Source organism: Alosa sapidissima, chromosome 10 (genome assembly GCF_018492685.1).
Source record: "Alosa sapidissima isolate fAloSap1 chromosome 10, fAloSap1.pri, whole genome shotgun sequence".
Lineage (NCBI taxonomy): Eukaryota > Metazoa > Chordata > Actinopteri > Clupeiformes > Clupeidae > Alosa > Alosa sapidissima.
This window is the reverse complement of record NC_055966.1, coordinates 13427898-13450453: the sequence shown is the minus strand read 5'-3', so window position 1 is coordinate 13450453 and position 22556 is coordinate 13427898. Positions and strand designations below refer to the sequence as shown.

At 43.0% G+C, this 22556-nt stretch overlaps 1 protein-coding gene and 30 non-coding genes across 31 annotated transcripts in view; 14 read left to right on the top strand and 17 right to left on the bottom strand.

Moving 5' to 3' along the window:
- Positions 1-6442, bottom strand: part of sacm1lb (SAC1 like phosphatidylinositide phosphatase b) — a 37503-nt gene extending 31061 nt beyond the window's left edge. Inside the window, exons 1-3 of the mRNA XM_042106381.1 lie at positions 6291-6442; positions 5247-5344; positions 4423-4497 (exon numbers count right to left, since the gene is read on the bottom strand). Coding sequence (XP_041962315.1) covers positions 4423-4497; positions 5247-5344; positions 6291-6319 — 202 coding nt within the window. The 5' untranslated portion in view covers positions 6320-6442. The remainder of the gene's footprint in view (positions 1-4422; positions 4498-5246; positions 5345-6290) is intronic.
- A 117-nt stretch (positions 6443-6559) lies between these two features.
- On the top strand, positions 6560-6632 carry trnar-acg. Its single transcript has one exon. It is a non-coding gene; the product is annotated as a tRNA-Arg (tRNA).
- A 2768-nt stretch (positions 6633-9400) lies between these two features.
- trnay-gua lies at positions 9401-9487 on the top strand. The gene is given in 2 exon segments: positions 9401-9437; positions 9452-9487. It is a non-coding gene; the product is annotated as a tRNA-Tyr (tRNA).
- Positions 9488-10094: 607 nt separating this feature from the next.
- trnay-gua lies at positions 10095-10181 on the top strand. The gene is given in 2 exon segments: positions 10095-10131; positions 10146-10181. It is a non-coding gene; the product is annotated as a tRNA-Tyr (tRNA).
- Positions 10182-10241: 60 nt separating this feature from the next.
- Positions 10242-10313, bottom strand: trnae-cuc. Its single transcript has one exon. It is a non-coding gene; the product is annotated as a tRNA-Glu (tRNA).
- A 505-nt stretch (positions 10314-10818) lies between these two features.
- Positions 10819-10890, bottom strand: trnae-cuc. Its single transcript has one exon. It is a non-coding gene; the product is annotated as a tRNA-Glu (tRNA).
- A 358-nt stretch (positions 10891-11248) lies between these two features.
- trnay-gua lies at positions 11249-11335 on the top strand. The gene is given in 2 exon segments: positions 11249-11285; positions 11300-11335. It is a non-coding gene; the product is annotated as a tRNA-Tyr (tRNA).
- A 60-nt stretch (positions 11336-11395) lies between these two features.
- trnae-cuc lies at positions 11396-11467 on the bottom strand. Its single transcript has one exon. It is a non-coding gene; the product is annotated as a tRNA-Glu (tRNA).
- A 358-nt stretch (positions 11468-11825) lies between these two features.
- trnay-gua lies at positions 11826-11912 on the top strand. The gene is given in 2 exon segments: positions 11826-11862; positions 11877-11912. It is a non-coding gene; the product is annotated as a tRNA-Tyr (tRNA).
- Positions 11913-11972: 60 nt separating this feature from the next.
- trnae-cuc lies at positions 11973-12044 on the bottom strand. Its single transcript has one exon. It is a non-coding gene; the product is annotated as a tRNA-Glu (tRNA).
- A 358-nt stretch (positions 12045-12402) lies between these two features.
- trnay-gua lies at positions 12403-12489 on the top strand. Its single transcript is given in 2 exon segments — positions 12403-12439; positions 12454-12489. It is a non-coding gene; the product is annotated as a tRNA-Tyr (tRNA).
- A 490-nt stretch (positions 12490-12979) lies between these two features.
- Positions 12980-13066, top strand: trnay-gua. The gene is given in 2 exon segments: positions 12980-13016; positions 13031-13066. It is a non-coding gene; the product is annotated as a tRNA-Tyr (tRNA).
- A 60-nt stretch (positions 13067-13126) lies between these two features.
- trnae-cuc lies at positions 13127-13198 on the bottom strand. Its single transcript has one exon. It is a non-coding gene; the product is annotated as a tRNA-Glu (tRNA).
- A 1818-nt stretch (positions 13199-15016) lies between these two features.
- Positions 15017-15103, top strand: trnay-gua. The gene is given in 2 exon segments: positions 15017-15053; positions 15068-15103. It is a non-coding gene; the product is annotated as a tRNA-Tyr (tRNA).
- Positions 15104-15163: 60 nt separating this feature from the next.
- trnae-cuc lies at positions 15164-15235 on the bottom strand. The gene has a single exon. It is a non-coding gene; the product is annotated as a tRNA-Glu (tRNA).
- Positions 15236-17053: 1818 nt separating this feature from the next.
- On the top strand, positions 17054-17140 carry trnay-gua. The gene is given in 2 exon segments: positions 17054-17090; positions 17105-17140. It is a non-coding gene; the product is annotated as a tRNA-Tyr (tRNA).
- Positions 17141-17200: 60 nt separating this feature from the next.
- Positions 17201-17272, bottom strand: trnae-cuc. The gene has a single exon. It is a non-coding gene; the product is annotated as a tRNA-Glu (tRNA).
- A 359-nt stretch (positions 17273-17631) lies between these two features.
- On the top strand, positions 17632-17718 carry trnay-gua. Its single transcript is given in 2 exon segments — positions 17632-17668; positions 17683-17718. It is a non-coding gene; the product is annotated as a tRNA-Tyr (tRNA).
- A 60-nt stretch (positions 17719-17778) lies between these two features.
- On the bottom strand, positions 17779-17850 carry trnae-cuc. Its single transcript has one exon. It is a non-coding gene; the product is annotated as a tRNA-Glu (tRNA).
- Positions 17851-18355: 505 nt separating this feature from the next.
- On the bottom strand, positions 18356-18427 carry trnae-cuc. Its single transcript has one exon. It is a non-coding gene; the product is annotated as a tRNA-Glu (tRNA).
- A 358-nt stretch (positions 18428-18785) lies between these two features.
- On the top strand, positions 18786-18872 carry trnay-gua. Its single transcript is given in 2 exon segments — positions 18786-18822; positions 18837-18872. It is a non-coding gene; the product is annotated as a tRNA-Tyr (tRNA).
- A 60-nt stretch (positions 18873-18932) lies between these two features.
- Positions 18933-19004, bottom strand: trnae-cuc. Its single transcript has one exon. It is a non-coding gene; the product is annotated as a tRNA-Glu (tRNA).
- Positions 19005-19362: 358 nt separating this feature from the next.
- trnay-gua lies at positions 19363-19449 on the top strand. Its single transcript is given in 2 exon segments — positions 19363-19399; positions 19414-19449. It is a non-coding gene; the product is annotated as a tRNA-Tyr (tRNA).
- Positions 19450-19509: 60 nt separating this feature from the next.
- trnae-cuc lies at positions 19510-19581 on the bottom strand. Its single transcript has one exon. It is a non-coding gene; the product is annotated as a tRNA-Glu (tRNA).
- A 505-nt stretch (positions 19582-20086) lies between these two features.
- Positions 20087-20158, bottom strand: trnae-cuc. The gene has a single exon. It is a non-coding gene; the product is annotated as a tRNA-Glu (tRNA).
- A 358-nt stretch (positions 20159-20516) lies between these two features.
- Positions 20517-20603, top strand: trnay-gua. The gene is given in 2 exon segments: positions 20517-20553; positions 20568-20603. It is a non-coding gene; the product is annotated as a tRNA-Tyr (tRNA).
- A 60-nt stretch (positions 20604-20663) lies between these two features.
- On the bottom strand, positions 20664-20735 carry trnae-cuc. Its single transcript has one exon. It is a non-coding gene; the product is annotated as a tRNA-Glu (tRNA).
- Positions 20736-21093: 358 nt separating this feature from the next.
- Positions 21094-21180, top strand: trnay-gua. Its single transcript is given in 2 exon segments — positions 21094-21130; positions 21145-21180. It is a non-coding gene; the product is annotated as a tRNA-Tyr (tRNA).
- A 60-nt stretch (positions 21181-21240) lies between these two features.
- On the bottom strand, positions 21241-21312 carry trnae-cuc. Its single transcript has one exon. It is a non-coding gene; the product is annotated as a tRNA-Glu (tRNA).
- A 505-nt stretch (positions 21313-21817) lies between these two features.
- On the bottom strand, positions 21818-21889 carry trnae-cuc. The gene has a single exon. It is a non-coding gene; the product is annotated as a tRNA-Glu (tRNA).
- A 505-nt stretch (positions 21890-22394) lies between these two features.
- Positions 22395-22466, bottom strand: trnae-cuc. Its single transcript has one exon. It is a non-coding gene; the product is annotated as a tRNA-Glu (tRNA).
- Between the last annotated feature and the right edge of the window lie 90 nt (positions 22467-22556).

Sequence of the window (22556 nt, the reverse complement as noted above, 5' to 3'; positions counted from 1 at the left end):
TGTGCATTTAACAACATATTCACGATTGTTGAAGGATTGTTGTTACCACATAGAAGCATTGCATAGAAGACGTCTGGCTAAATTGCTATTAAATCCGCTTAGCATCGTGACCATGCTGCGCAAATTTGTTCAAAACTGCTGCATTGAAGTTAACTCTGCTAAGGTCTTATCACAACATAGTAGGCTACATTGAAGAGACTAAACTAAGTGAAGTTATGCAATCAAGCAGTATCTCAAAGCTAACGTTAGAATACTGTTTGGATGTCGAATTTAGCATGCTTAGCCTACTTACAGCTGCTTGTCAATTTCGTTGAAGGGCTCATTTTATTGACTCTGACACTAAATGTTTGCAAAATCCCGATGTAAATGGAAAAGGGTTTTCCAAAATTCAAAAGTGCTTGTCCCAAGGAGAAGTAGGAACCTTTATTTTAACTCTGTAGAAAACGTTATGAATTGCATTCACACATTCAGCAGCTTTTTAACGTTAAAGGGGTGGTTCAGGATTTTGGACATAGGACCTCATTTCCAAGTAAGCAAGTGTGATATTTATCAGTGGAGACCGTTTTCAACACGTTTCATCCAGTCCTTCTAATTGCAGAGTTCGCAGGTGCTAGGCTAGCGCAAGTCAACGGTATGTGCTAGCCTGCCACTAAAAACAGTCTTACCCACTCCAAAGTACACCCAAGGCAAATAAATTATAACGCCAGACTATCGATGTAAATGTCTGTATTGATAGTTTTATTTCTAACATTATTCTATCCTTGCATTTCAACGATCGCATTACATTTTGAGGGACTAGTGTCTTAGCAGCGGCGGAATTATACTTGCTCCAGTTAGTAGTACTGCGCCAAAAAGTAAACAGTAAAGCGCACTCCAATGGGGATACCTAGTAGTAGCCTTGGTAATATCAGTCCGCCGCTGAGATGCAAAATGACTACTACCAACTTCAGGGAACAAAGTATAACTATTGCAACGCGATGCGAGGGTAGTTGTATTTCTTACACTATTCTATCAACACAGACATTTACATCGATTGTCTGGAATTTGCCTCGAGTGTCCTTTGGAGTAGGTAAGACTGTTTTTAGTGGCAGGCTAGCACATACCGTTGACTTGCGCTAGCCTAGCACCTGCGAACTCTGCAATTAGAAGGACTGGATGAAACGTGTTGAAAACGGTCTCCACTGATAAATATCACACTTGCTTACTTGGAAATGAGGTCCTATGTCCAAAATCCTGAACCACCCCTTTAACTGTGTTAATCACGAACACCCCGTCGTCGTCCAAGTCAGCTACCGTCACAAATTGAATCCAATTCTGTGAGAAACACTGAGAGGACTAAATTATAAGCGTGATATGTCATGTAGCCTTAACATTTCTTTTAGGCTAGGCTATGTTTTTGCTGAAAAAGTAGCCTAGTTGGCCGGTCATTATTCATTCATTCTGCATATTTGCTATCGTTTTCTTTCAATAATATCCAATGGCTTAAACATTGTCCTTTATTGTTTGCTTTAGGCCTACCTTTATATTTTAGCCTACATTATTCAACTCACGTATTGTCATCTGATCTTGGGCACTGCCATTCAAAAAAAGCAAACAGGTGCGCGCTCTGCACCTCTTTACGCAACTCCAACGCAACACTAAATATGAAGATGCCCTGCTTTCAGAGGATAACTTCCGTCCCTTGGTTATGTAGGCTATATATGATATAAAATATCTATAGCCTACATTGTATAGCTTACATTCAAATATTACCTTTCTGTTATGAAGCTGGGAATAGGCCTATGAGCGCAAATTAGGATGTAGTGCAGGCTAAACGCGAGTAAACGCAGTTTATCCACCTCTGACATTTCAGAAATAGAGTTTAGGCCTACCCACCTCTTATTAGAGTTTATCCACCTCTCAAAAGAGTTTATTCACTTTTAACATTCAAAACTGTATTATCCAATACTATAGGGATGTCCCGATCCAGCTTTTTGCACTTCCGATCCGATACCGATATTGTAGCTTTTAGCATCGGCCGATACCGATACCGGCCGATCCAAGCATGTATTAAAGATTAAAGATATTTACTTATTTTGTTGTTATACTCATGTTGAAAAGGGTTTTACTCTTAAGAACAACTAGCCAACTTAATTAGGTTAGTTTGAATAATCCACAGTGGTTGGTAATGAGAAGCTGACCTGTTTATTCTTAACAGGGTTAAATAAACACAAAATAATAAATAGTCAATTAACCACACAAACTGAATTGGCATCAGTGCTCTGCTCTTGAACAACAAGAGTGTAAACCAAGGCTTAAAAAGCCATCAGTGCAAACAATATTGTAAACTGCAAAACACACAGAAAAGCTGAGTAGAAAATAAATAGTCAATTAACCACACAAACTGAATTGGCATCAGTGCTCTGCTCAAGAGTGTAAACCAAGGCTTAAAAAAAGTCAGTGTAAACAATATTGTAAACAATATAAAATTATATATAAAAGCAACACACACAAAACCTGAGTAGAAAATAGTCAAATTACCACACACACACTGAATTGGCTATAACAACCCAAATAACTGTCACGCCTTCTACAGTATTGCTATCTCCGCCACACTTTACTGCTCCATCTCCATACTCCCTTCAATTTCTACTGTTTGCCCTGGCTGCAGTCTGAGCATGATGGGGAGATTATTCTTCTATTCACAAAGGTGATCATTTCAACATGCTCAGGTGACAGCCTGCTCCTGTGCTCATCAATGATAAGTGAGACTGCACTAAAAAGCCTCTCACTGTTGCGTTTTAAAAGCGAAACTGATGCCACAACTGGTCTGGGTTTGCTGAAGTAATCTAGGCTACAGGCTGCATTTATTACAGAAAATCAAGCAACATAGCACGTAGGCCTATCTACACTATTTAGAGACAGGAGCTTAAGTTTACCGCGACAACAGCTGTCACTAATTCACATCGTCGTAGGTTGCGCCGATGCACAGACTAAACGCTACAAAGTTATGATAGCCTACTGGAAGCTTCTACCCTTTTGGATGTGTAGAGTTGTAGGCCTAGGTGCACTTAGTTGTTAGCGATTGACCAGGTTGCTTTTTGAAATGAAATGCGTTTGTTAGGCTAGCCGATTGTAAAAATAGGGAAATTAAAGTGCGTGCTGTTCCTATACATTACACAAACAATCTTAAATCGCGGAGATAACATTCGTTAGACAGGCAAAGCTGTCAGCAGCAACATGCAAAAGAGCGTTAATAGTAAGAGGGTCTCGCGGACACTCGCGGTTGCGGTTAACATTAGGCTATATTAATTCAACTGTGACATGAAATGTTTGCTCAATAACTTTAAATTCTTAGTGGGACATGCACAGACAAGTGGGATGCTGGACAGGTCGCTAGGTGTGCTGAAAAACGCGGACCGGATTTGGGGGGAATAGCTGAAAAAAACTGGAATGGATTACCTACATCGGTGCACTGGAAAACACGGACCGGAGTTTTGAAAACAAACTGGATCGGGAGTCCGGATCGGGATTTTCCCGTGCAGGCTTATCCCACATTTTTTGCTAATATCGGCGGCCGATCCGATCCAAATATCGGATCGGGACATGCCTACAATACTATCCTATATTCCCAATACTGTACAATAACCTCCACCATTATCAAACATGTTCTGAATGCCTTTTTAAAAAATCCGATACCGCATGGCGCCGTCCACCTCACCGAGATTGCAGAATTCATAGTTCACCGACCTCTTATTTTACCACTACATCCCTGGCACAAATGTACTTTTCCTCTCCTAAACGAGGGCAATTGGACATGTTGTGGTCAATATTAGATATACTAGATCACCTGTAATGTTTCAATCATTCTATCGTAGGTCTTGGTGTTTTTTTTAGATATTATGAAATAAGTAAGCTATACGTTTTTTCACTTTCTTAAGTGGGCTATAGTTCTCATTAGCAGTTTTATGCTAAACCAAGAAACATTAAGCTGCGTCCAAAAACGTCTTTAAAAATCTTCTGATATTGATCATGCACATGGCAAAGAAAGACATGAGATCGTTGGTCTTGGAATTTTGATCGCACTTAGACCTGGAGATAAGCACTTTTCCACGTCAAAGACAGTTTTTATAAATCTGAGCGTTGGCATGAATTTGAGCGTACGCACGGTCTAAGATCAAATCTGTGCGTAAGAACGCTTTATAAATGAGGCCCCTGGTCTGCTACCATCCTTTCTGCCTCCACTGCCGTCCATCCAAACAGGCTCATTCAACGTTTATGAAAATACTTTGATCGAGTCAACACATGTATGAATACTATATTCAATTTTTGCTAATAAATACACATAAAACAGTGTACATTTACCAAACAATTTCAACTAGCACCAATCTTTGGCCACAGTTGGACTGCATTCAAGGATTCATAGTAGGACTGAGGACATACCTGCCACTAATCTGATTGTTCCCATGATGCCACATACTGGCCGTGTCACTGCTGACGGAGGGATATCCTTCCTCACTGTAAGATGAAAAACCAAGCAAAAACAGAAAATGTCACTGTCATCAATGGAAAAGAATACCGGAAAAAGTTCCTTTGAGGTACACCACAGAGATGAAAGCATGACAAGAAGCTGTAGCAACAACAGGCATCCAGAAAAAGTGGATGAAAGGTAACCTATTAAACAGGATCATATTAGTTTTGTAACGACAATACCGCATGACACATTTTTGGGTATGCAACAACTAAAACAAATGTCAGGTGTGGGATCGTTCACAAAATGCCTAATTTAAACCATAACTGCCAATACTTTTGCCTGGGTTTCTCCCATATTTCAAGGTCATCTCCCGGCGCCCTCCCGTTTTCTTATTTCTCCCAGAAAACTCCCGTAATTTGCATGACCATCAAACCTAATTTTAAGATCACTGATCCATTCATTTTTTCTGTTAGTCTGACATTTCCCAGGTTGCCAGATCACTTACTTTCAATGGAAACCTTTGTCATAAAACCTGGCAACCCAAAATCCAAATAAGGAAGCAGATGCACACCGCGCAACCACTTCTACTACTTCACAACTAGCTGTTTTTTGCTAGGGAAGAAATTTTGTAATTAACACATCACATAAAGAAAAGAAAAACAATCTCCTGTTACCTTTAGAGTAAAAACAATTCAAGCTGTCAACTCCCACATAGAGACTAAATCACAACACAGTACTCTCTTACTTAAGTTATCTTCCTGAAATAATGACATCCACCTGGCAAGATACATACCAGTGAGTGTCATCTCTGTTGACACCCTGTCGATGGCAAGGACATCATTTGCCCCATCATCACAAGCCTCAATAAAGAATCTCTCAGGGGTTGTATGCCTAACGAGACAAACCATAAAATTGTAAACAGTTAGGACAGTTCTAAAATATGATTCATACACTAACATGTAATGGGCCACATTCATAACTAAATAACGTTACATTTTATTTTGCTCTAGATATGAATGAGACATACTGACAGGTGAATGTAATTGTGTAGTATTTGCATGTTAAACTGTTAATTTCGTTACATTTTCCATCGTCTGAAGGGAGACCTGAGATTTGAGACCTTTCTAAACTTTAGGAGGACTTTACAGCCAGACCAGAGACGGTTGATAAAGCTAACTATAGAATCTTTGGCCAGATGTTCTCCCTCTCACACACACACGCCTACGTGATTTACACATTAGGTTAACGTTACTTAAGGTGAACCCACTCTCTATGGAAAGGTGTCTGATCTAACATTATGATTTTCAAAAATTGAGCTATGGCATTAACGTAAAGCTATTTAACGGACGTTAACACAACGTAGTCGTCATTACCCCGAAGCAGTGAATGTGCCGTAACGTTAAGATTTAACGTTGGCTCACCAGTTACCTGGCTAACTGGCGAGCTAACTAGCCATAACTTAGCTACTGTACAATGTTGAACTTCAAACACATGAACGATTATTTCAGTCAACTCTACTAAGTATATTGACTATAAACACATCGGCCGGCTTATATGACCTTTAGCAGAATTCCCTATTGGAAATGGTCTCGCAACGAGTTTCTTCTAACATTAGCTATCTAGCTAGCATTAGCTCTTCGCAACATGATAGCAAGCTGGCAAGTACTGAATGACAGCATTAGAAGAGCACAATGCTAATGTGCAATGCCTTCACTACTAACTATTCTCTTATCCAAAACATTACAAGAGTATAATCTATATAAAAGACGTAAGTTCTATAACTCTCACGTGCGACCAGATAACTAACAAACATTACGATAACCCGCTGAATACTTACAAATTGAAGCTCTCGTAGGCAGTCGCCATCTTTACATCAGCACTAAGAGCACCCCCAGTGACGTGTCACATGTAAGAGGGAGAGAGACTTTTGAAGTATCGTAATAAACGTGCATAACTTCTCCAAACGTCACATGTATTCCTTGTGTTACGGTAAATTAACGTACTTCAGACAAACGCCATGAAATGCACGCTGAAACGATTGGACAGCTGATTAATAGAGTGAAAAGTGATTGGCTAAAAAAGACTGTCATTGTTTCATGACGACACGGGCCAGTGGCGCAATGGATAACGCGTCTGACTACGGATCAGAAGATTCTAGGTTCGACTCCTGGCTGGCTCGTTGCTTTTTGACAGATACTGCATGCTACATCCTAACAACGACAGGTGTGTGAAATCCTGTGGGTTGGAAGTTCCATAAGCCAATAGAGAAGGAGGCTTGAGTGGGTGAAGTTTGTGTTGGTAACTGAATGTTAGCCAGATTTGTCTGCTTTTCCCCATACTGATGTTTTCAGTGTGGACCAAAGGTAACGGGTATTGAGCAACAGCAATTCTTTTAGTGTGTGTGGGAGGTATAGGCAATTGGACTGGTGACCTTTGTAAGTGAACTTGCACAGGTAAACTTCCTCATCTTAACCTGTGTACGTCTTCATACAAGGACGGCTGAACACGAGGGCTGCTGCTTTCGATGACGCTTCAACAACAGCCTCAATTATTATAGTGGTGTTTTTTTCAATAGGATGTGTAATTAACATGCACCTGCTTGTCTTAGGGCAATTCCATGCAAAATTCATCCTTGTCATGGGAAAAAAAAGTTGTGCATACGCAAATAGAACTGTTGTTAAAATCTTCATTTAGGTCTATATTTTATTGTTTGTAACTGATCTGATTGAATTTGATGGATAATTACACTCTTTTTACATCATAGATATGGTGTGCAACCATACCAGAAACAACATTTTTCACATGGTAATATTATACATATTTAAAAAGTGGATAAATGGACCCAAGGTTCAAACAAATTGTGTCATTTGACAAATTCCAGATTGACAAGGGAATGGTAGAGCAATGTCTATGCTCAGCTTGCCTTTAAAGGATAATTCCGGTGTGATTTTGACCTAAAGTGTGTTGAAACATGATTGATCACTTGAAACATGATTGATCACTTGAACGAGTGTGAATGTATGTCTCATAGCTCACCTCGGCTTGTCCCCTGCACTTAGAAATCTGGCGCTAGTTAGCCAATGCTACCAACACAGTGTTTCGTTGTGGTGCCTCGGGCATCGGCCTAGCCATGCAAATAAATCACTGTTTTACACCATTTACGAGGCTCAAAGTAGCTCCATACTTCATTGGTAGACTTCCGAGGGCCTTGACATTTAAAACGAGACATAGAGAACTTTGAAAAAGCACTGGTCGTTTATTTACAAGACGATTTATACAGACAGTACCTTAAGGAATTTTACCGTTCGACGCCATCTTGAATTTAGTCACGATAAGTCGAGCGACGAGTACGAACGAACAGGTATGATAAGGGATCAGATTCCAAAAATAATTCCGTGAAAATGCATGGATTCCAGTTGCTGCTACGGAAGCAACTGAATCCATGCATTTCCACTGAATTATTTTAATAGCCATAGCCTATTTTCAAGTGGCCTAATAACGAAAATCTGAGCGATTATCTTCCCGTAACTGTCATACTGTTGTTGTACAGTAACTGGATTATCGTGTTAGCTGGTGAAGATGGCTGACTTTGCAGCTGGAGTTAACATAGCAACCTCCTTCTGTTGCAGATCTATTCAGCCTGCCGTTCACGTCTGCTTAACACAGTTTAATTTTAAATGTGATGCGATATGCCAGCATTTGAAGTGTCAGGTCCTCTGTAGCTAATGCCCACAAAGGACATACAACATGAGTAACGGCAGCAATAAACTAGATGTACCGCATAGCGGTACAAAATATGACCGCCTCTCAGTCCTGCATATTCTCTTCGCAAAAATAAATCACGCTTGTCAATTTGTCTCCATCTCCTACTCCTGCAACTCATGTGCATGTAAATGAGTGTGTGTATATGTGAGTTTGCTTTTGTTTATAAGAGTGTGTGTGTGTGTCTGTGTGTGTGTGTCTGTGTGTGTGCATGTGCGTATGCATGCCTGTGTTTGTGTGTGTGTGTGTGTGCGTGTGTGTGTTTGCATGCGCACATGCGTATGCGTGCCTGTGTGTGTGTTTATGTGTCTGCATTCATGTGGGTGGGTGTTTGTGCATGTGTGTGTGTGTTTATGTGTGTGTGTGCTTGCCTGTTTGTATGTGTGCGACTGTGCGTGCGTGCGTGTGTGTGTGTGGGTGTGTGCACGTGCGCGTGCATGTACTTTATGTGTGCAAATCACAAATGAGTGGGTATGGGTTAGGTTGATGCGGGCTCTTGAGACTAACATACCATAAATATTTTGTCATCTTGGGTGCAACGGTTCAGGTAGGGCTAGTTATTTAGAGGAGTGGCCACCAAGTTTCATGTTCCCTGGTGTTTCAGTAACCTGGGAATCACTGACCAAAATTGATGACGATAAAAGAAAAAAATAAATTATTTTTTTATATTTTAAATGACTTGTTGTCCTGATTCTTCCTGTGGATCTTAGTGGGCACTGAGGAAGCAATAATGTCATCGCTAGTTTTTCATGATTACTATTTCAATTGTTTCATATCAAAATTCACTACTTAATTATGTGTTTTATGTAGTTTGTCGAGGACTGGTTCAGACACGTCACATCCCCCACCCCCGACTACAGCACCCCCAACGGCCCTGCTTTTTGGTGGTCTGTTTGTCCGTGTCAAGGATAACACCTGGCAAAGGCCACATTCCCTGAACGAAAATTGAACACGGGCCGTGGCAGTAACAGCGCCGAACCCTAACCACTAGACCACCAGGGAGACATGCTGTCTGCCTTTGCTAGTTAAGTCTCTTTATACTAAAAAACATTACAAATCGATTTGTTGATCTTCATATATGATAAATAACACTTGGTTAGATTTCATTTTTTTGCAGTGTTTTTAGGGTCTTTTCCATAGGGCTCTGGTGTCCATCTGGTTTCGTGTCCCAGAACAGAGCCAGGTCCTTCGATAGCTCAGTTGGTAGAGCGGAGGACTGTAGGTGAACAACCGGCCATCCTTAGGTCGCTGGTTCGACTCCGGCTCGAAGGAAGCGTTGCTTTTTGGTGATCTCTTTGTCTGCGACAAGACCAAGGTCTGGCAAAAGCCGCATTCCCTGACCGGGAATTGAACCCGGGCCGCGGCGGTGAGAGCGCCGAATCCTAACCACTAGACCACCAGGGAGACATGCTGTTTGCCTTTGGCACGAGTGGACGTGACGTCTTGCTCTCTGCGGGGCAGACTGCGGGAGATGGCTTCGCTGCAAAAACGGTTTATCCAATCAAATCTAGCCGAGTGTCATTAATCTTATATCAAAAAAAAAAAAATCTACCTGGTACTGTTTTCAGTATAAAGACACTTACCTAGTGCTTTCTCATCAAATCATTTGACTTCATTTAAGACGTCTCCAGCGCATTAAGCAAATTTGCCTTGATGAGACTCCTTAAAATTTAGCAAATCTCTTATTAAATTCAGTCAAAAGGATCTTTTCAGAGAGCGCTAGTTAAGTCTCTTTAAAAAGCATTACCAAATCCATGTGTTGATCTTCATATAAGATCAATAACACTTGGTTAGATTTCATTTTTTTGCAGTGTTTTTAGGGTCTTTTCCATAGGGCTCTGGTGTCCATCTGGTTTCGTGTCCCAGAACAGAGCCAGGTCCTTCGATAGCTCAGTTGGTAGAGCGGAGGACTGTAGGTGAACAACCGGCCATCCTTAGGTCGCTGGTTCGACTCCGGCTCGAAGGAAGCGATGCTTTTTGGTGATCTCTTTGTCTGCGACAAGACCAAGGCCTGGCAAAAGCCGCATTCCCTGACCGGGAATCGAACCCGGGCCGCGGCGGTGAGAGCGCCGAATCCTAACCACTAGACCACCAGGGAGACATGCTGTTTGCCTTTGGCACGAGTGGACGTGACGTCTTGCTCTCTGCGGGGCAGACTGCGGGAGATGGCTTCGCTGCAAAAACGGTTTATCCAATCAAATCTAGCCGAGTGTCATTAATCTTATATCAAAAAAAAAAAAATCTACCTGGTACTGTTTTCAGTATAAAGACACTTACCTAGTGCTTTCTCATCAAATCATTTGACTTCATTTAAAAAGCATTACCAAATCCATGTGTTGATCTTCATATAAGATCAATAACACTTGGTTAGATTTCATTTTTTTGCAGTGTTTTTAGGGTCTTTTCCATAGGGCTCTGGTGTCCATCTGGTTTCGTGTCCCAGAACAGAGCCAGGTCCTTCGATAGCTCAGTTTGTAGAGCGGAGGACTGTAGGTGAACAACCGGCCATCCTTAGGTCGCTGTTTCGACTCCGGCTCGAAGGAAGCGATGCTTTTTGGTGATCTCTTTGTCTGCGACAAGACCAAGGCCTGGCAAAAGCCGCATTCCCTGACCGGGAATCGAACCCGGGCCGCGGCGGTGAGAGCGCCGAATCCTAACCACTAGACCACCAGGGAGACATGCTGTTTGCTTTTGGCACGAGTGGACGTGACGTCTTGCTCTCTGCGGGGCAGACTGCGGGAGATGGCTTCGCTGCAAAAACGGTTTATCCAATCAAATCTAGCCGAGTGTCATTAATCTTATATCAAAAAAAAAAAAATCTACCTGGTACTGTTTTCAGTATAAAGACACTTACCTAGTGCTTTCTCATCAAATCATTTGACTTCATTTAAAAAGCATTACCAAATCCATGTGTTGATCTTCATATAAGATCAATAACACTTGGTTAGATTTCATTTTTTTCCAGTGTTTTTAGGGTCTTTTCCATAGGGCTCTGGTGTCCATCTGGTTTCGTGTCCCAGAACAGAGCCAGGTCCTTCGATAGCTCAGTTGGTAGAGCGGAGGACTGTAGGTGAACAACCGGCCATCCTTAGGTCGCTGGTTCGACTCCGGCTCGAAGGAAGCGATGCTTTTTGGTGATCTCTTTGTCTGCGACAAGACCAAGGCCTGGCAAAAGCCGCATTCCCTGACCGGGAATCGAACCCGGGCCGCGGCGGTGAGAGCGCCGAATCCTAACCACTAGACCACCAGGGAGACATGCTGTTTGCCTTTGGCACGAGTGGACGTGACGTCTTGCTCTCTGCGGGGCAGACTGCGGGAGATGGCTTCGCTGCAAAAACGGTTTATCCAATCAAATCTAGCCGAGTGTCATTAATCTTATATCAAAAAAAAAAAAATCTACCTGGTACTGTTTTCAGTATAAAGACACTTACCTAGTGCTTTCTCATCAAATCATTTGACTTCATTTAAAAAGCATTACCAAATCCATGTGTTGATCTTCATATAAGATCAATAACACTTGGTTAGATTTAATTTTTTTGCAGTGTTTTTAGGGTCTTTTCCATAGGGCTCTGGTGTCCATCTGGTTTCGTGTCCCAGAACAGAGCCAGGTCCTTCGATAGCTCAGTTGGTAGAGCGGAGGACTGTAGGTGAACAACCGGCCATCCTTAGGTCGCTGGTTCGACTCCGGCTCGAAGGAAGCGATGCTTTTTGGTGATCTCTTTGTCTGCGACAAGACCAAGGCCTGGCAAAAGCCGCATTCCCTGACCGGGAATCGAACCCGGGCCGCGGCGGTGAGAGCGCCGAATCCTAACCACTAGACCACCAGGGAGACATGCTGTTTGCCTTTGGCACGAGTGGACGTGACGTCTTGCTCTCTGCGGGGCAGACTGCGGGAGATGGCTTCGCTGCAAAAACGGTTTATCCAATCAAATCTAGCCGAGTGTCATTAATCTTATATCAAAAAACAAAAAATCTACCTGGTACTGTTTTCAGTATAAAGACACTTACCTAGTGCTTTCTCATCAAATCATTTGACTTCATTTAAAAAGCATTACCAAATCCATGTGTTGATCTTCATATAAGATCAATAACACTTGGTTAGATTTCATTTTTTTGCAGTGTTTTTAGGGTCTTTTCCATAGGGCTCTGGTGTCCATCTGGTTTCGTGTCCCAGAACAGAGCCAGGTCCTTCGATAGCTCAGTTGGTAGAGCGGAGGACTGTAGGTGAACAACCGGCCATCCTTAGGTCGCTGGTTCGACTCCGGCTCGAAGGAAGCGATGCTTTTTGGTGATCTCTTTGTCTGCGACAAGACCAAGGCCTGGCAAAAGCCGCATTCCCTGACTGGGAATCGAACCCGGGCCGCGGCGGTGAGAGCGCCGAATCCTAACCACTAGACCACCAGGGAGACATGCTGTTTGCCTTTGGCACGAGTGGACGTGACGTCTTGCTCTCTGCGGGGCAGACTGCGGGAGATGGCTTCGCTGCAAAAACGGTTTATCCAATCAAATCTAGCCGAGTGTCATTAATCTTATATCAAAAAAAAAAAAATCTACCTGGTACTGTTTTCAGTATAAAGACACTTACCTAGTGCTTTCTCATCAAATCATTTGACTTCATTTAAAAAGCATTACCAAATCCACGTGTTGATCTTCATATAAGATCAATAACACTTGGTTAGATTTCATTTTTTTGCAGTGTTTTTAGGGTCTTTTCCATAGGGCTCTGGTGTCCATCTGGTTTCGTGTCCCAGAACAGAGCCAGGTCCTTCGATAGCTCAGTTGGTAGAGCGGAGGACTGTAGGTGAACAACCGGCCATCCTTAGGTCGCTGGTTCGACTCCGGCTCGAAGGAAGCGATGCTTTTTGGTGATCTCTTTGTCTGCGACAAGACCAAGGCCTGGCAAAAGCCGCATTCCCTGACCGGGAATCGAACCCGGGCCGCGGCGGTGAGAGCGCCGAATCCTAACCACTAGACCACCAGGGAGACATGCTGTTTGCCTTTGGCACGAGTGGACGTGACGTCTTGCTCTCTGCGGGGCAGACTGCGGGAGATGGCTTCGCTGCAAAAACGGTTTATCCAATCAAATCTAGCCGAGTGTCATTAATCTTATATCAAAAAAAAAAAAATCTACCTGGTACTGTTTTCAGTATAAAGACACTTACCTAGTGCTTTCTCATCAAATCATTTGACTTCATTTAAAAAGCATTACCAAATCCATGTGTTGATCTTCATATAAGATCAATAACACTTGGTTAGATTTAGTGTTAATTTTGTCACCTATTTTTAATTTAGTCTTAGTCTTAGTCTTGTGACGAAATGTCCTTTTTAGTCTTTGTCATATTTAGTCATTCAAATATCATTTTTGTTAGTCAAGTTTTAGTCGACTAAAAGTCTCGTCATTTTAGTCTAGTTTTAGTCAAAAGAAAACTAAAGGTATCTTAGTCTTAGTCAACACATTTTAGTCTTTTTTTTTTATAACAAATTATTTCTGATTACCATTTGAGTCAAATAGTGTTTCACACATCTCAATTTTCCAACAATATTGTGTGTCCACAGGGTTACTCGTCTGTTATAATTAGTCATTCTGATTTTTTGTCAGTCAGTATGTTTACATTCACAGGTAAGTCGAGCTACAGTTATAGCTTGGCTGGGATTTGACCATAGACAGTAAAAGATTTGACCGGACCACTGTCATATTCGTAGACCAGTGTTTCTTAAAGTGTAGGTCCGGGGATCACTGGTGGTCCGCAAGCTATCCCAAGTAGAACGCGAGCAGACGTGGTAAAATATAATATAGATGAGTTGTTTGCAATATTGAACCAACTTGTATGTAAAAACAGTTCTACAACACTGTCTATGTAAGATATGCCAGTTTAAATCATACAGTATGAATCCACACAATAAGCAAAGTGCAAAGACAATAAGCAAGGTGGTTCAGTGAGTAGGCCTATTGTGTAGACTAATTATAGGCTATTGTTGAAATAGGTCTAATCTTTTTTTTTTTTAGCTAGGGTTAGTTAAGTAGTCCTGAAAAAGTTTGAGAAACACTGTCATAGGCCAAAGTATTAATGTTTTACTCCGCCTCGCTAGATGGCGATATGCGCCCAAACACAACACATTCCCCAAACAGACTCTCCATCTTAGCCATAGCTAACTTGCTAGCGAACTTTCCATATTAGCTTACTTGCTAGCAAACTTTGCATCATCAGTCTAACTAGTTAAATAGTTGACATTACATGAGGAACATTTTCGTATGGACATTCTGGGGGATGTTAATTTGTATGAGAGAAGCTTCAACTTCTGGGTATGTAGCATTGTGGCATAAAGCTTAGGTAGTTAGCTTGCTAACTCTGGCAGAAATCTCCAGTGTTCTTGTTCCATGTAGTTTTGTGTTGCAGCAACAGCACGTAGACTAGCCTACAGGAAAGCTGTTGCGTATGAACTCATTCGGAATATTTTGAAAACATAACAGCTAGATATTCTGTCTTCTCATTTTGTAGACGAGAATGAAGAGAGATTTTATCTTAGTTTTTATTTCATGCAAAACATTTTAGTCTTGTCTTTTTTCGTCAACAATAATGCATCTTAAGATAGTCTTAGTCAGTGTTTCAGGACATTACTGCCGTCTCGTCATCGTCTCGTCTTAGTCATGAAAAAAAAGGTTGTTGACGAACATATTTCCTCTCGTCTCGTCTGACGAAATTAACACTAGTTAGATTTCATTTTTTTGCAGTGTTTTTAGGGTCTTTTCCATAGGGCTCTGGTGTCCATCTGGTTTCGTGTCCCAGAACAGAGCCAGGTCCTTCGATAGCTCAGTTGGTAGAGCGGAGGACTGTAGGTGAACAACCGGCCATCCTTAGGTCGCTGGTTCGACTCCGGCTCGAAGGAAGCGATGCTTTTTGGTGATCTCTTTGTCTGCGACAAGACCAAGGCCTGGCAAAAGCCGCATTCCCTGACCGGGAATCGAACCCGGGCCGCGGCGGTGAGAGCGCCGAATCCTAACCACTAGACCACCAGGGAGACATGCTGTTTGCCTTTGGCACGAGTGGACGTGACGTCTTGCTCTCTGCGGGGCAGACTGCGGGAGATGGCTTCGCTGCAAAAACGGTTTATCCAATCAAATCTAGCCGAGTGTCATTAATCTTATATCAAAAAAAAAAAAATCTACCTGGTACTGTTTTCAGTATAAAGACACTTACCTAGTGCTTTCTCATCAAATCATTTGACTTCATTTAAAAAGCATTACCAAATCCATGTGTTGATCTTCATATAAGATCAATAACACTTGGTTAGATTTAGTGTTAATTTTGTCACCTATTTTTAATTTAGTCTTAGTCTTAGTCTTGTGACGAAATGTCCTTTTTAGTCTTTGTCATATTTAGTCATTCAAATATCATTTTTGTTAGTCAAGTTTTAGTCGACTAAAAGTCTCGTCATTTTAGTCTAGTTTTAGTCAAAAGAAAACTAAAGGTATCTTAGTCTTAGTCAACACATTTTAGTCTTTTTTTTTTATAACAAATTATTTCTGATTACCATTTGAGTCAAATAGTGTTTCACACATCTCAATTTTCCAACAATATTGTGTGTCCACAGGGTTACTCGTCTGTTATAATTAGTCATTCTGATTTTTTGTCAGTCAGTATGTTTACATTCACAGGTAAGTCGAGCTACAGTTATAGCTTGGCTGGGATTTGACCATAGACAGTAAAAGATTTGACCGGACCACTGTCATATTCGTAGACCAGTGTTTCTTAAAGTGTAGGTCCGGGGATCACTGGTGGTCCGCAAGCTATCCCAAGTAGAACGCGAGCAGACGTGGTAAAATATAATATAGATGAGTTGTTTGCAATATTGAACCAACTTGTATGTAAAAACAGTTCTACAACACTGTCTATGTAAGATATGCCAGTTTAAATCATACAGTATGAATCCACACAATAAGCAAAGTGCAAAGACAATAAGCAAGGTGGTTCAGTGAGTAGGCCTATTGTGTAGACTAATTATAGGCTATTGTTGAAATAGGTCTAATCTTTTTTTTTTTTAGCTAGGGTTAGTTAAGTAGTCCTGAAAAAGTTTGAGAAACACTGTCATAGGCCAAAGTATTAATGTTTTACTCCGCCTCGCTAGATGGCGATATGCGCCCAAACACAACACATTCCCCAAACAGACTCTCCATCTTAGCCATAGCTAACTTGCTAGCGAACTTTCCATATTAGCTTACTTGCTAGCAAACTTTGCATCATCAGTCTAACTAGTTAAATAGTTGACATTACATGAGGAACATTTTCGTATGGACATTCTGGGGGATGTTAATTTGTATGAGAGAAGCTTCAACTTCTGGGTATGTAGCATTGTGGCATAAAGCTTAGGTAGTTAGCTTGCTAACTCTGGCAGAAATCTCCAGTGTTCTTGTTCCATGTAGTTTTGTGTTGCAGCAACAGCACGTAGACTAGCCTACAGGAAAGCTGTTGCGTATGAACTCATTCGGAATATTTTGAAAACATAACAGCTAGATATTCTGTCTTCTCATTTTGTAGACGAGAATGAAGAGAGATTTTATCTTAGTTTTTATTTCATGCAAAACATTTTAGTCTTGTCTTTTTTCGTCAACAATAATGCATCTTAAGATAGTCTTAGTCAGTGTTTCAGGACATTACTGCCGTCTCGTCATCGTCTCGTCTTAGTCATGAAAAAAAAGGTTGTTGACGAACATATTTCCTCTCGTCTCGTCTGACGAAATTAACACTAGTTAGATTTCATTTTTTTGCAGTGTTTTTAGGGTCTTTTCCATAGGGCTCTGGTGTCCATCTGGTTTCGTGTCCCAGAACAGAGCCAGGTCCTTCGATAGCTCAGTTGGTAGAGCGGAGGACTGTAGGTGAACAACCGGCCATCCTTAGGTCGCTGGTTCGACTCCGGCTCGAAGGAAGCGATGCTTTTTGGTGATCTCTTTGTCTGCGACAAGACCAAGGCCTGGCAAAAGCCGCATTCCCTGACCGGGAATCGAACCCGGGCCGCGGCGGTGAGAGCGCCGAATCCTAACCACTAGACCACCAGGGAGACATGCTGTTTGCCTTTGGCACGAGTGGACGTGACGTCTTGCTCTCTGCGGGGCAGACTGCGGGAGATGGCTTCGCTGCAAAAACGGTTTATCCAATCAAATCTAGCCGAGTGTCATTAATCTTATATCAAAAAAAAAAAAAATCTACCTGGTACTGTTTTCAGTATAAAGACACTTACCTAGTGCTTTCTCATCAAATCATTTGACTTCATTTAAAAAGCATTACCAAATCCATGTGTTGATCTTCATATAAGATCAATAACACTTGGTTAGATTTCATTTTTTTGCAGTGTTTTTAGGGTCTTTTCCATAGGGCTCTGGTGTCCATCTGGTTTCGTGTCCCAGAACAGAGCCAGGTCCTTCGATAGCTCAGTTGGTAGAGCGGAGGACTGTAGGTGAACAACCGGCCATCCTTAGGTCGCTGGTTCGACTCCGGCTCGAAGGAAGCGATGCTTTTTGGTGATCTCTTTGTCTGCGACAAGACCAAGGCCTGGCAAAAGCCGCATTCCCTGACCGGGAATCGAACCCGGGCCGCGGCGGTGAGAGCGCCGAATCCTAACCACTAGACCACCAGGGAGACATGCTGTTTGCCTTTGGCACGAGTGGACGTGACGTCTTGCTCTCTGCGGGGCAGACTGCGGGAGATGGCTTCGCTGCAAAAACGGTTTATCCAATCAAATCTAGCCGAGTGTCATTAATCTTATATCAAAAAAAAAAAAATCTACCTGGTACTGTTTTCAGTATAAAGACACTTACCTAGTGCTTTCTCATCAAATCATTTGACTTCATTTAAAAAGCATTACCAAATCCATGTGTTGATCTTCATATAAGATCAATAACACTTGGTTAGATTTCATTTTTTTGCAGTGTTTTTAGGGTCTTTTCCATAGGGCTCTGGTGTCCATCTGGTTTCGTGTCCCAGAACAGAGCCAGGTCCTTCGATAGCTCAGTTGGTAGAGCGGAGGACTGTAGGTGAACAACCGGCCATCCTTAGGTCGCTGTTTCGACTCCGGCTCGAAGGAAGCGATGCTTTTTGGTGATCTCTTTGTCTGCGACAAGACCAAGGCCTGGCAAAAGCCGCATTCCCTGACCGGGAATCGAACCCGGGCCGCGGCGGTGAGAGCGCCGAATCCTAACCACTAGACCACCAGGGAGACATGCTGTTTGCTTTTGGCACGAGTGGACGTGACGTCTTGCTCTCTGCGGGGCAGACTGCGGGAGATGGCTTCGCTGCAAAAACGGTTTATCCAATCAAATCTAGCCGAGTGTCATTAATCTTATATCAAAAAAAAAAAAATCTACCTGGTACTGTTTTCAGTATAAAGACACTTACCTAGTGCTTTCTCATCAAATCATTTGACTTCATTTAAAAAGCATTACCAAATCCATGTGTTGATCTTCATATAAGATCAATAACACTTGGTTAGATTTCATTTTTTTGCAGTGTTTTTAGGGTCTTTTCCATAGGGCTCTGGTGTCCATCTGGTTTCGTGTCCCAGAACAGAGCCAGGTCCTTCGATAGCTCAGTTGGTAGAGCGGAGGACTGTAGGTGAACAACCGGCCATCCTTAGGTCGCTGGTTCGACTCCGGCTCGAAGGAAGCGATGCTTTTTGGTGATCTCTTTGTCTGCGACAAGACCAAGGCCTGGCAAAAGCCGCATTCCCTGACCGGGAATCGAACCCGGGCCGCGGCGGTGAGAGCGCCGAATCCTAACCACTAGACCACCAGGGAGACATGCTGTTTGCCTTTGGCACGAGTGGACGTGACGTCTTGCTCTCTGCGGGGCAGACTGCGGGAGATGGCTTCGCTGCAAAAACGGTTTATCCAATCAAATCTAGCCGAGTGTCATTAATCTTATATCAAAAAAAAAAAAATCTACCTGGTACTGTTTTCAGTATAAAGACACTTACCTAGTGCTTTCTCATCAAATCATTTGACTTCATTTAAAAAGCATTACCAAATCCACGTGTTGATCTTCATATAAGATCAATAACACTTGGTTAGATTTCATTTTTTTGCAGTGTTTTTAGGGTCTTTTCCATAGGGCTCTGGTGTCCATCTGGTTTCGTGTCCCAGAACAGAGCCAGGTCCTTCGATAGCTCAGTTGGTAGAGCGGAGGACTGTAGGTGAACAACCGGCCATCCTTAGGTCGCTGGTTCGACTCCGGCTCGAAGGAAGCGATGCTTTTTGGTGATCTCTTTGTCTGCGACAAGACCAAGGCCTGGCAAAAGCCGCATTCCCTGACCGGGAATCGAACCCGGGCCGCGGCGGTGAGAGCGCCGAATCCTAACCACTAGACCACCAGGGAGACATGCTGTTTGCCTTTGGCACGAGTGGACGTGACGTCTTTCTCTCTGCGGGGCAGACTGCGGGAGATGGCTTCGCTGCAAAAACGGTTTATCCAATCAAATCTAGCCGAGTGTCATTAATCTTATATCAAAAAAAAAAAAATCTACCTGGTACTGTTTTCAGTATAAAGACACTTACCTAGTGCTTTCTCATCAAATCATTTGACTTCATTTAAAAAGCATTACCAAATCCACGTGTTGATCTTCATATAAGATCAATAACACTTGGTTAGATTTCATTTTTTTGCAGTGTTTTTAGGGTCTTTTCCATAGGGCTCTGGTGTCCATCTGGTTTCGTGTCCCAGAACAGAGCCAGGTCCTTCGATAGCTCAGTTGGTAGAGCGGAGGACTGTAGGTGAACAACCGGCCATCCTTAGGTCGTTGGTTCGACTCCGGCTCGAAGGAAGCGATGCTTTTTGGTGATCTCTTTGTCTGCGACAAGACCAAGGCCTGGCAAAAGCCGCATTCCCTGACCGGGAATCGAACCCGGGCCGCGGCGGTGAGAGCGCCGAATCCTAACCACTAGACCACCAGGGAGACATGCTGTTTGCCTTTGGCACGAGTGGACGTGACGTCTTGCTCTCTGCGGGGCAGACTGCGGGAGATGGCTTCGCTGCAAAAACGGTTTATCCAATCAAATCTAGCCGAGTGTCATTAATCTTATATCAAAAAAAAAAAAATCTACCTGGTACTGTTTTCAGTATAAAGACACTTACCTAGTGCTTTCTCATCAAATCATTTGACTTCATTTAAAAAGCATTACCAAATCCATGTGTTGATCTTCATATAAGATCAATAACACTTGGTTAGATTTAATTTTTTTGCAGTGTTTTTAGGGTCTTTTCCATAGGGCTCTGGTGTCCATCTGGTTTCGTGTCCCAGAACAGAGCCAGGTCCTTCGATAGCTCAGTTGGTAGAGCGGAGGACTGTAGGTGAACAACCGGCCATCCTTAGGTCGCTGGTTCGACTCCGGCTCGAAGGAAGCGATGCTTTTTGGTGATCTCTTTGTCTGCGACAAGACCAAGGCCTGGCAAAAGCCGCATTCCCTGACCGGGAATCGAACCCGGGCCGCGGCGGTGAGAGCGCCGAATCCTAACCACTAGACCACCAGGGAGACATGCTGTTTGCCTTTGGCACGAGTGGACGTGACGTCTTGCTCTCTGCGGGGCAGACTGCGGGAGATGGCTTCGCTGCAAAAACGGTTTATCCAATCAAATCTAGCCGAGTGTCATTAATCTTATATCAAAAAAAAAAAAATCTACCTGGTACTGTTTTCAGTATAAAGACACTTACCTAGTGCTTTCTCATCAAATCATTTGACTTCATTTAAAAAGCATTACCAAATCCACGTGTTGATCTTCATATAAGATCAATAACACTTGGTTAGATTTCATTTTTTTGCAGTGTTTTTAGGGTCTTTTCCATAGGGCTCTGGTGTCCATCTGGTTTCGTGTCCCAGAACAGAGCCAGGTCCTTCGATAGCTCAGTTGGTAGAGCGGAGGACTGTAGGTGAACAACCGGCCATCCTTAGGTCGCTGGTTCGACTCCGGCTCGAAGGAAGCGATGCTTTTTGGTGATCTCTTTGTCTGCGACAAGACCAAGGCCTGGCAAAAGCCGCATTCCCTGACCGGGAATCGAACCCGGGCCGCGGCGGTGAGAGCGCCGAATCCTAACCACTAGACCACCAGGGAGACATGCTGTTTGCCTTTGGCACGAGTGGACGTGACGTCTTGCTCTCTGCGGGGCAGACTGCGGGAGATGGCTTCGCTGCAAAAACGGTTTATCCAATCAAATCTAGCCGAGTGTCATTAATCTTATATCAAAAAAAAAAAAATCTACCTGGTACTGTTTTCAGTATAAAGACACTTACCTAGTGCTTTCTCATCAAATCATTTGACTTCATTTAAAAAGCATTACCAAATCCACGTGTTGATCTTCATATAAGATCAATAACACTTGGTTAGATTTCATTTTTTTGCAGTGTTTTTAGGGTCTTTTCCATAGGGCTCTGGTGTCCATCTGGTTTCGTGTCCCAGAACAGAGCCAGGTCCTTCGATAGCTCAGTTGGTAGAGCGGAGGACTGTAGGTGAACAACCGGCCATCCTTAGGTCACTGGTTCGACTCCGGCTCGAAGGAAGCGATGCTTTTTGGTGATCTCTTTGTCTGCGACAAGACCAAGGCCTGGCAAAAGCCGCATTCCCTGACCGGGAATCGAACCCGGGCCGCGGCGGTGAGAGCGCCGAATCCTAACCACTAGACCACCAGGGAGACATGCTGTTTGCCTTTGGCACGAGTGGACGTGACGTCTTTCTCTCTGCGGGGCAGACTGCGGGAGATGGCTTCGCTGCAAAAACGGTTTATCCAATCAAATCTAGCCGAGTGTCATTAATCTTATATCAAAAAAAAAAAAATCTACCTGGTACTGTTTTCAGTATAAAGACACTTACCTAGTGCTTTCTCATCAAATCATTTGACTTCATTTAAAAAGCATTACCAAATCCACGTGTTGATCTTCATATAAGATCAATAACACTTGGTTAGATTTCATTTTTTTGCAGTGTTTTTAGGGTCTTTTCCATAGGGCTCTGGTGTCCATCTGGTTTCGTGTCCCAGAACAGAGCCAGGTCCTTCGATAGCTCAGTTGGTAGAGCGGAGGACTGTAGGTGAACAACCGGCCATCCTTAGGTCGTTGGTTCGACTCCGGCTCGAAGGAAGCGATGCTTTTTGGTGATCTCTTTGTCTGCGACAAGACCAAGGCCTGGCAAAAGCCGCATTCCCTGACCGGGAATCGAACCCGGGCCGCGGCGGTGAGAGCGCCGAATCCTAACCACTAGACCACCAGGGAGACATGCTGTTTGCCTTTGGCACGAGTGGACGTGACGTCTTGCTCTCTGCGGGGCAGACTGCGGGAGATGGCTTCGCTGCAAAAACGGTT